We start from the raw sequence: 12,007 nt of genomic DNA, 5'->3' as shown, positions 1-12,007 counted from the left end.
TATCTTTTTAATATGGCCGACTCCAACTTTTCTGTTTCGCACGTCAATGTTTTGCTTGACCGGCAATATAGGGAGCGTGGTTGTTCATACATTTCATCAAGTATAATTTTATAAGACAGTTCCTCTTTAAGTCATGGTAGTAAAGCTGATTTTCTTCATAAGGACTTCTGAAACTCATACGAAATTACCTTCCGTTCACCCTAAATCTTCAATTCAAGAGTACGTACAGCGATCGGAAAACATAATTATAACACTTCACTTCACTTCCAGACACGGGTTTGTTTCGCGTTCGAATGTTGACAACAGCGCCCGTTTCAGTCTGCGCCGAAAGTTGCGTCGTTGACGTAATTCGAATTTGACACCTCCTACCTTAAGACATTTCGTTTTGAGAGGGGAGGGGGTCATGTTTTACAAAATGGGACAAAGGGGAGGGTCACTTTTTACAAATGGAGAATGGGGGAGGGACATGTTTATCTAAGAGACCATGTGTGATTTCCTCCGATCCCCCCTTGTAAATACTGAAGGCTCCCTTAAGACATTTCGTTTTGAGAGGGGGGGGGGGGTTAAACTAAAACGAAGAAATTACGTTTCTTGTGCGTCAGTTTTAAAATGACACGGGCCCCTAAGAGATAATGCAAACTGTTAAAGTAACTGATCTCTTGTTAATTACTCGTATAAGAGTTGGGGTGTTTTTATATAGATAAGAGGAGAAGAACGGATAAAATGTCTTTATTTAGTCAATAAAAAGAGAATTATATACAGCTGAAAGAGAGAAACCTAGCCAGGGAAAGAAGGAAACAAAGTTCTACACATCTCAAAAATCAAATTAATTGATCAACATCACACAAAAAATAAACTTTTTTTCACCACAAAAATTAATCATTCAAATGATCAATCAGTCAGTCAGTCAGTCGATCAGTCAGTAAGTCAGTCAGTCAGTCAGTCAGTCAGTCAGTCAGTCAGTTAATCAATCAATCAATCAATCAATCAATCAATCAATCAATCAATCAATCAATCAATCAATCAATCAATCAATCAATCAATCAATCAATCAATCAATCAATCACATGCTCGCTGCATCTTGTGATTTATCATGAGTCTTGATGAATAATGTATCTGCATTTTCTTAACAAGAAATGCATGTACGATGCACGTTTATGGAACGCCAACACTACCTTCTGCGTTTGAAAGCATCTATGTGATGTCTGGACAAATCCCTCTGTTCTCGCGGCCTAGCCACTCGGCAGACATAAAAAGATTAGGGACGATATAAGTGGCAGCGAGACTACAAGACTACTAGAAGGATCAACCCAAAATTTTAAGTAACAACCACACGGCTGGTTTTCTCTAAACCAACTACAATACAACCTGGCTGAACTTTGTCCATGTTCGGAGCCCCATCCCCCCCCCCCCCCCGATGTGCAAAAAAAGGCCGGTGCACTGTGGGAACTGCATGTGTTTCATATGAAGAGCGCCATTGCAATAGAGTTTGCGCGTAACATATAATGTTTGCGCATCATACATTAAAGTTTGCGCATCATATATTAAAATTTGTGCTTCATATATTATATGTACATCATATATTAAAGTTTGGGCATCATATATGATAAAGTAAGCATCACATAGATGCTTTCAAACGCAGAAGTTAGTGTTGGCGTTCCATATTATGCACGTTCATTTGAAATATTCTTATTTGCCAAATGTACTAGTATTGAGCTAGACTGGCACCGGTTCTTCGGGAGGCTACTAGTAACTGGGGTAATTTCCCAAAATTTGAAAAGAATAAGAAAATCTCCCAGGGGACTGTGCCAGTCTAGTATATGGCCTGTATTCTGACGTTGTTATATATCTTGTCGGAACAGAGCGAACTACCTGAATATTTCTCAGAATGGAATAACCTCGGATCGAATCTTGTTTGCTACGTAGAAGATGGGTCCATACGTGAACGTGTACACAGGGTAAATATGGAAAACCAATGTAACTAACTAGCTGTAATCATTACAACTGCATAGTAACACTTTTTAGCCCTGTACATTTTGACACCAAATTTTATTTTACCTCGTTCTCGAAGTGCAGATAGTAGATTCGCACCGTTTTCGACCACCAGTTGCACTACAGGTGCAAGTACATGGTGGTGTCAAAAAGAGTAATAAAAACCTTTACGGTAGATTTTGACGAAATACACAGTATTAAACATTGTATATACTCGTGCATGACATACCCTGATGCATGTGTACCTCATTTGTAGTCACTTACCCTATGTACAGCATAGCTTTTATTTTTAATGTGTTATTTGGATGATGCATGCATATTATCTTTCACCTCCAAATCTAATATCGTTGGTCAAGTTCTATACATCTGATACATCTGAAACTATGATCATTTCTACCTGAAAGATGCCGTTACTGGACCATGATAAACTGGTTTGTCACCGGTATCTCCGCTTGGCTCATCTAATATTATCTTGCACTGCACATATGTATGTATGGGGTAAGGGTACCAAGGCTGTTCCAAAGGTAATGACAGAATTAATACATTCCTGGTAGATCGATTATATACAATGTGCTAAGGGAGGCTTCGGTAATTACAAATGGGAGGGCCAGGGAAATCAAGCATGGTCTGTTCCGTAAAATGTGACCTTCCACCTTATTCCCCTTTTTTAAGAACGCAATTTCCTCCATTTCCTTTCTCTGAAATATGGCTCGCCTTTCTGTTGAAATATTTCAAAACACAGTGTTAAAATGTGCTGTCAGGTGTGAAAATGGACATGACTCCCAGAACCAATACCAAGGACTCGATCCCAACTCTGCCACCAACATTGATAATTTTTAAAGGCATTGGTCACTAACCCAACAGGGAATTTGTATGAAGCCGATGCATTAGTGATCATTAATCAATACCCGCGTTTGAATCTAATTGGCCAGAACTCCCAAAAAGTAGATAGCCGCACTACATACGTTGCATGTAGGGACAGAGGTCAACATCCGGGCCTATCCTCACATCACATCACACCACACCACACCACACCACACCACACCACACCACAACTAACAACTGATTCACTGCATGTTTTCAGCAGCAATTCAACCACTGATGTGTTACAGCACTATACTTTGGATGATGATAACTTTTCTCCACAGATCTTACCAAAACAGGTAGCCGTACCCCTATGGAAAGTTTCTGAGCGGCTTGGCATCAAGCCAAGTCTATGCCACAGTACTTTGGCAGTGGCGAATTGGGCAGTGAAGGATGATAAGGAGAGTCCATTTGATATCAAGTAAGACTGCCAAATACCTTATGTATATTTTTCTTTTATTTATATCATTATCATTAAAGGGTAGTGAAAATGCATATTCAAATTATTTAGGGAGCCTTCAGTAATTATAGGTGGCTATGAAAATTAAACGCGGTCTGTTGCGCAAAGTGCACCCCCCCCCCCCACGGTTCCGTCTAAATAGCTATCCTCCCTCTTAAACATGACCCCCCCTGTTCAAATATTAAAAAGAAGACATTGGTTAACATGTTGTTAGACGTGCACGGGGGGGGGGGGGGGCATTAGTCTCAGAATCAATGGTTAATGGACTCTATCCCACTGCTGCCACCACATCGGTAATTTTAATGGCATGGCTTGTTCCCCAAATCCCCCCCCCCCCCCACACACAGTGAATTTTCATCCAGCAAAATTCTTGTGTTTGGTCTAAATGACAGAGCTGAAGTCCATAATTCCAATATTCACTACCAACATTGCCAGGATGGAGGTCAATATTCTTGCTCTGCGACATCATCCCCAGTATCTTATCACACTGTTCCCCTGCACTCCTGTGAGATCCACTCGACCCCTCTCTTCACACCAAGCTAACAACTCACTGCATAGTTGTAAACTGATTTGACGGAAAGTTCTTATACTGCGGTGCAAACGGTGGCAGTGATGGGATATGGCAGTAATCAGAGTGGTATGATGCTGAAATCATTCCTTATTTCAGACCCCCCCCTCCGACATTCTCTAACAGACAACAATCTCTGGTAGCAACTCTGTTGTGCCTTGGCCGGGGTGCAATCTGATTAAAATCTGGTGTAGGGAACTTGGCGCGATCTCTTTATTTCCCTCATACGTTTATTGTCATTTGTTCTTGTTTTTTGTTTTCACTAGTTATAGCATACTGCATAGTATATGTTTTCTCCAAACAACGTTTAAACAGTGGCTAAATAGACAAGCCTTCACATTTATAAACCCTTTTTGTGAATCTTTTGTCATGATAAGTTCAATATTTTCGATACTTCAGTTCCAGCTTAATCTTGCTCTGCAGCAACACAATTTACTTTAACGCATGTAGTAAAGAGCATGTAGAATAATCTTGGCCAACGACTACATTTCATACCAACAAGCTCTGCAGTCATGCAAACTCTAAGAGCTTAAACAAAGGCATGATATTATATGTTTGAAATTTGCTAAATCCTTAAATAAATCTTAAGACTTTCACAACTGGCTTCCAAATCACAGGTGAGAGGGTAAAAAGCCAAGATTTGCGTAATATTATGTTGTCATTTCCGAGGGTTCACATTCAAACAAGGTATACGCGTACGCTAAAGTGCAATCCCATACATGATCAAATTACAGACTGGGGATCAGGGCAATGTATAAATATGTTTTAATTGCTTTCAAGTTTACCACAACGGTCTGTTTGTAAAGCATTTGAAACTGTCGTCTTGTGTTACACTAGTCATTTTATAGTACACTTTTTGATGTTGTCGCCAATTGTAAGTTTTATTAATAAAAATTATTTTAACGTATAAATTCGTTCTTTCCCATTTGAAAATGATCTGCAATTGTAATGTTGTCGTATATGCTGATATGTACAATATAAATAAACCAATAAATGAATGAATGAATGAATGAATGAATGAATGAATGAATGAATGAATGAATGAATGAATGAATAAATAAATAAATGTTCGGCCAACACTGTTCCTTACTTAGAAAAAGAATGGAATTAACAATAATTATGAACTAACTTGTTTCTTTTCATCTCCCATTCATAGCAACAGAAAAGTAATTGTGTCCTTACCTGGAGGGATGGATTTCGAGTGGTTTATAATCGTCACCCAGGAAGTGGATCTAGCCATTGCTCCAAGCTTGAAAGCTGTTATAGATGCACAGAAAGTATTATTTTATCTGTTATATAGTCTACAATAATTGTTATTGTATTAAGCGCAGCAAAATGTGAAATGAACATATCCTGTAGTGATCACTTTCATAATATTGTGGTTGGTATATATTATACATGATTATACGTCATCAATCACTCGTATTCTGATTGGTCGAAAGCTCTTCAGATACGCAAGATATTTTTTCACCATGAGTGTTTTATCGTTGACTACATTGTAACAAACTTTTGAACCGTAATATTTCGTGTCTGAGAAATCATCAAAAAATCGACAGAACGGAAAGTACGTACGGCAGAGAGACGAACGGTAGTCCCGCAATCGTAAACTTGAATTTCTAAATTGTTGTAAAGATATCAACATTCCCACCACAGAGGGTCCAATATTTACTAAAAACTAGAACACAAAGCATATTATGTACATTTCTGTACTTTTAATGAAACAATGTACGCACTAGTTGGAGGATATTCAGTGTTTGAACCAGACTGTGATACGCTAATGAAACATTACGTCATTACTACTAGAGCAAAACACGCGCCATGATTAAGTGATAAAGTTAGTCCGAGATGTAAATTTAAACAAACTGTATTGCAATCATCAGTCATGCGTAGTACCAGGCTCGACAGTATATTACGTAGAAGTGATATAAAAAAGTATTTTTTGACATTCAATGATTAAATTAATGAAATTGTAGTATGTTATTTGCCAAATACTGTTCCACACCTTGCTACGTATATACTGTGTAGAACGTTCTGTGCTTGTACACAGGTCAATCTGTCAATTATGTATGCTGATTATTAATGATGATATTGTTTATTAGGAAGGCAACCCTTGTGGATGATAAGCAGTGTGTGCTACAAGCTCTGGAGACCGTCGCATCGTCTTTGAAGAGAATGAAGGACGCACTGCATAGAATACACGGTATGTAATTATGAACGCTTAATTTTTAATCATAAAATATTTAAATTAAACTTTCATATCTCCATTCAGTCCACAGGGAACTCAGGTTCAGTTAGTTTTGTTTACGAAAACAAACAAACAAACAAACAAACAAACACACACACACACAAATGGATAGATAGATAAATAAATAAATAAATAAATAAATAAATACTGAAAAACATCAACAATAGAGTAATTGCTTTATTGTACACACAGACACACATATTATAAAAGACTTGAGACGCAGATCATATCTGTATATACATACTGGTTGGTATGAACCCAATGCCCTCCCCCCTTCGGATTTTAGGACTGATTTTTATTTATTTTATCATCCTTTTCAGAAAAATGTCGTCCGGAAGTGTTCTACAACGTCCTTCGAGTATTTCTTATGGGGTAGGGAGAGAGAGAGAGAGAGAGAGAGAGAGAGAGAGAGAGAGAGAGAGAGAGAGAGAGAGAGAGAGAGAGAGAGAGAGAGAGAGAGAGAGAGAGAGAGAGAGAGAGAGAGAGAGAGAGAGAGAGAGAGAGAGAGAGAGAGAGAGAGAGAGAGAGAGAGAGAGAGAGAGAGACAGACAGACAGACAGACAGACAGACAGACAGAGGCAGCGAGAGAGAATGGCAGAATGACAGAGGTAGACTCCGGGAGATAGTCAGAGACAGACAGACAGACAGACAGAGAGACAGGCAGAAAAATAGTCAGTCAGAGCTGACAGTCAGCCAGTTAGTCAGTCCGTCTGTCAAAGACAACAGCCAGTGCTCTGGTTGTTGCTCGGCAACATGGTCCAGATCTACAATGATAAGCAGACTGACAAATAGTGAAATGAATGAAGTCGACCAAAATTGCTATTGAATCATAGTTATATGGGAATCATATTTACTTGTAGATGGGACAACAGTGCCTTTGAAGAAGCAGGGTACCCAGGTGGACTAATCTATGAAGGAATTAGTAATAACCCTGAAATGGTAAGTATGTATATTTGTGTGTATGGAAAAAAAAAGATGTACCTGCACGTTGGAATAGCTACTCACTACTCAGTTTAAGATGTGAACTTGCAAATTATGTGCGTCATAATTTGGAATGTTAACTTTCTACATGTACTAGTAACACTTGACAAGATACATGGCGTGTTGACCCATTAAAATATACAAATTTTGGAGAGTAATAACACTTCTGATGGACAGTCTTCATGCAGAAAATAAATATAATTTTATGAATATATAGTTCTCACTTACACGTGAGAATGTGTAGTTGTCGATGGCTACATGTAACCCAAAACGTAGACGATGCTGTGAATAATATTAACCCCGTCCCACTTCAACACAAGGTGATTTATAAATCCAAGTGATTAGAATTAAAATGTGTTAATTTTTTTCTATTTACTAGTGTCTTGGAACTTCAGGGGCCCAGAGTCCTTCATTTCAATTCATCGATGCTGCGTTGGCCGTAGAACACAACACAAAACACGGTGTGTATATTGTTGTGTATATACAAAAGAAAAGAATGATGTACCTGCACGTTGGAATCGCTACTCACTACTCAGTTTAAGTATTGAAGTTGCAAATTCAAATGTATGCGTCATAGTTTTGAATGTTAACTTTCTACAAGTACTACATTTGACAAGTTATATGGCGGGTTGACCCATTAAAAGACATGAATTTTGGAGATTAATAACACTTCTGATGAATTTTCCATATCTTCAAATACTATTTCGTCCTCAAGTTGCTGCACTGACTCTGACATAGTTTCAAGACATGAAGTGTATGTCTGAATTACTTGGTTCACTGATTACTCTTTCCTAAAATAAAAACGAAATAAACAAAATTGTCTTGCTTGTATTACGTTTTCTATTTATCTTAGAGAAATTTCATGAGAACCTCCGAGAGTACATGTTGCCGGCTCACAGAGAATTAATACTGGCTCTTCGAAGAGGACCATCAATCAAATCATATGGTGAGTGTGACACTCCGGGGTGATACTTTCCATGCAGACGTCGCTAAACAGTTCTTTTTATGATATTGTTTACTTTGACTCAAATTCAACGCCTCATGTTACAAACCCATATGAAAATTAACACTACAACTAAAGAAATGGTGCGACATCTTGTAGTAAAAAGTATAATTATATACATGTATACGTACATATACTATATGAAATGAATAACAAGTTTGCACGAGACGCATATAACACAGTGTGTTATTTGTTTTGGCGATGTTGGACAACAGCAAATAATGTCGGAAATCAGATTTCCTCACTATATTGTAGTGTGCATAATATCACTTTTTTTCTTCAATGTTTCTTTTAGTACGCATAAAATTTCCCAGGACAATTACCAATGATACATTACATTACAAAAAGAGAACATACCTAAAATCACAGAAGAAAAAACACAACAAAAACCGAACAGAACAACTACTGTTGTTGTTGTTGTTGTTGTTGTTGTTGTTGTTGGCGGCGACCATTCAACACATTTCTCAATATATTTGAACGAATAAAGATTATTATTATTTACTGACTTGGTATCTCAACTTATGGCGACAGCTGTAAAGCAAACTCAAACATTGCAACAGCCAATGGGCAAAACATTTGTTTTCACATTATACAAGTCATCCTTCAATATATGCTATTCTTGACCCATGTCTGGTTACATCTAATGAAAACATTCCCTTCTAGTTCAGAGCAGAGCTGACGACATTCTAAATAACGCATATGAGAAGTGTATTCAAGCGATGTCAGATTTAAGGACGTGTCACCTGCAGATAACCGTCAGGTAAGATGATTTACAACATTGTGTAATTTTTTTGCACAGTCTGCAAAGTGCACCTGGTAGCCTTTAAAGACTCAGTTCTGAGTAGGAAAAACAGGTGTCTGACAGAGCTATAGAAGAAAAAGTTGGTCCCCAGAAGAAAAGAATAACCCTTTGTAATCATTTTGGCTCAAACTGAAAAGATACAACTAAATGCGAGAACCTAGAATTGAAACTCTGGCCTTTTTTCATTTCTAAGGCCAGTGTTTAAACGAATGCTTGTATCAGTGCATTGAGGAAGATTATCATTACATGTAGTCAAAAAATTGTTTGAAGAGTACATGACAAGTTGTACCAATTTAGGTTTTACGACAATATTTACGACATTACCGTCACGGCGTGCATATTCAGGTTTTTGCGACAATTTGCGTACATAATCTTCGAATTCCTCAGTCACTCTGGAGATGCATTTGTGAAATTAGAATAAAATAATGATAGAATACATTGACAAATTTATAACTAAACCTTGGTAGAGGTGTTTGATGATTCAGTTCCAAACTGTAATGTCCTGACATTTGTCTAAGGAATATATGGAGAGAGAGAGAGAGAGAGAGAGAGAGAGAGAGAGAGAGAGAGAGAGAGAGAGAGAGAGAGAGAGAGAGAGAGAGAGAGAGAGAGAGAGAGAGAGAGAGAGAGAGAGAGAGAGAGAGAGAGAGAGAGAGAGAGAGAGAGAGAGAGAGAGAGAGAGAGAGAGAATCATATGAAATCCAGATTTAGGTTCAAGTGTGGATATGTCTGGGAATACAATCATGTGTAAAACTCAGAAAAAATGACAACAAAATCCTTACGTAAATGAATACATCACTATTACAGGTATGTGATTATACCATTAAATGAAGCTGAACGACGTGAAGGACGACAGAATAATGTCATGGATAACGGTACTGGAGGATCAGGTAATCTATCATGAAATCGTGTATTCATTGACATAGACAGATATATGCATACTCACTATGTGTAATTTTTAATATATATGATTTTCAGCCGTATCACATACCCAGGCCATTGATTAACACATAGCGATAGCGATTCTACTCTAGCCACATTGAGAGTGTAGTTACCTTTTTGTTTCTAAGCTGGTTTGGAGGGTTGACTGTTTCAAATGTTAACAAATTAAAGACAGTTGTTAACACCTGTACTAAAATATGTGGAACTGAATGTAAAAGCATGAAATCATTATATGGAAAACGAGCACTTGTTAAAGCCACAAAAATTACCAATGACCCTTCCCATGCTTTAGTTCAGTATTTTGAGATGCTTCCCTCGGGTCTCAGGTATCGAATTTTATCCTTGAGAACACGTCGTGCTCGGCTCAGTTACGTACCTTCTGTCATCAAAATGTAAGAAGTAAAGGAAGCGTGAGTCTGTTTTATGTAGTCTTTTACTTAGTTCTCAACGTCTTCGTACTTCTGTTTAATGGTTTTCTTGGTATTTTAATGCGTAAGATTATATGTGAGGGAAAATAAAGTAATATGTAGATACAGTATGTTTTCAATTGGTGCGATCGACTCAGAATATTCGACTTTGAAGACGTAGTCAGATATGTTTGGTTGTAGTTCACACGATAAAGTAGTGTCGTGTCGTGGAGTCATGATGGATGAATGGTTAGAGTGGCCAGCTTGGAATTGCAGGTTGCGGGTTCGAGCCCCATTGCTACCGTTTGTTTCTGAGTGGTTAAAGTCCTTGGGCAAGATTTGAACCATGACTGTACCCCAGTCAACCCAGCTGTATAATTGGGGACTTGGTAGGATAGAGGTTGCAATATGAATGCTTTAATCTTATGCGCTTATAAATGCTGCAATGGATTGTATGCTCCCCAGGGAGTTGAGGAAGTATAGATCCGTGCCATGGGTAATAATTGTAAAGCTCTTTGAGCACAGTTTGGGAAAGCGCTATATAAAACTGACATTATTATTATTTTATAGTGTCATATTTTTCATGATGAGAATTCCTTCTGTAGGTACTAAACTAGCTGATCTTGACTAATGTCATAGTGTGATCACACACAACCTAGCCAGTATCTATGGTGTGATAAGTCATTAGCCCCGTCTCCACGGCACTAAAAATCCTACCTGAGGTAAGATTCAGGATAGTTTGAAGCGCGTGTAGACGCAAACGCGTCCTGAACCTGTGAAACCACCCTGACTTAGGACACCTTTGATGAGAGGTTTCCTGAAACCCTCCTGACTTCGTCCTATAGTACTGTCAGGACGGAACGCGCGACATCTACGCTGTAACCTTCCTACGTGTAGACACAAATCTATCCTACCTCAGGTAGGACTTGGGGCTGCCTCAGGTAGGACGACCTACGTGTAGATGGGGCTACTGTGACGCATTTCTTGGTTGTAATTATTTAAAGCCAAAAAAATTACAGTTATGCAAAAGTTGTGAAAATGTTTGTATAGCATTCAATGAATTTGATTTTCGAAGAAGATATGAATATTTGACATTTTAATGTAATTATATATCTCTGTCTGTCTGTCTGTCTGTCTGTCTGTCTGTCTGTCTACTCGCTTGTCTATTCACAGATATGATAGTCTACCTGAAATCTCTGAGAACAGACACACAGGCTTGTAGCAAAGAAACACCAACAAATAAATGAAACTAATGATCACGTACTCCACAAAATATATCTCGTGACACGAGACGAACGCTGACTAATGAATGAAAACATTGACTTTTACTTTTGTATTTCATACATTTTTGGGGTTCTATCTTTGTGAACTGATCTGAGTAAAAATTAAAGTGCAGTTCTCTGATAAACTGGTACTGACCATGTCAGCCAAAAGAATTGTGTTATAGACAGGAAAGGTGTGAAAGTAGTTTAAAGTGAGAGTGACAGGATGGATGAAGGAGGCCATCTAGATAACGAAATCCTTCCCAGTGATGAACAGGGACGAAGGGGGCTTTTGAAGATTTTTTTTGGTTTATTGATAGGTAAGCTTTTTGCAAGCACCGTGATCCCTTTGTGTTTTCTTTGTATTCCGAGGTCAGGTTATTGCTCCTATTTCCTTTTACATGTCTTTACTTGTATAACGGTAAACGGGTTTAACTCAAGTCGAACAAATACAGCAAAATATAAATGAATTTTTATACAG

The 12,007-nt window shown here is 38.1% G+C and overlaps 1 protein-coding gene across 1 annotated transcript; it reads left to right on the top strand.

Moving 5' to 3' along the window:
• The first annotated feature begins 2,396 nt into the window (after positions 1-2,396).
• On the top strand, positions 2,397-11,567 carry LOC144435418 (indoleamine 2,3-dioxygenase 2-like). The gene is made up of 11 exons (XM_078124012.1): positions 2,397-2,423; positions 3,141-3,277; positions 5,041-5,161; positions 5,988-6,084; positions 6,450-6,501; positions 6,990-7,068; positions 7,490-7,571; positions 7,964-8,056; positions 8,777-8,873; positions 9,723-9,805; positions 11,438-11,567. Exons 1-11 carry the CDS (start codon positions 2,397-2,399, stop codon positions 11,509-11,511), a joined length of 942 nt encoding a protein of 313 aa, XP_077980138.1. The 3' UTR covers positions 11,512-11,567.
• The last annotated feature ends 440 nt before the right edge of the window (positions 11,568-12,007 follow it).

This window comes from Glandiceps talaboti, chromosome 5, assembly GCF_964340395.1.
Source record: "Glandiceps talaboti chromosome 5, keGlaTala1.1, whole genome shotgun sequence".
Lineage (NCBI taxonomy): Eukaryota > Metazoa > Hemichordata > Enteropneusta > Spengelidae > Glandiceps > Glandiceps talaboti.
The sequence above is the reverse complement of the archived record's forward strand: the minus strand, read 5'-3'. Positions and strand labels throughout refer to the sequence as shown.

Coding starts and splice junctions, on each gene's coding strand:
- LOC144435418 (XM_078124012.1), top strand. CDS start 2,397: ATGCCGTTACTGGACCATGATAAACTG. Junction 7,572..7,963: donor AGAACACAACACAAAACACG/GTGTGTATATTG, acceptor TATTTATCTTAG/AGAAATTTCATGAGAACCTC. Junction 8,057..8,776: donor ACCATCAATCAAATCATATG/GTGAGTGTGACA, acceptor ATTCCCTTCTAG/TTCAGAGCAGAGCTGACGAC.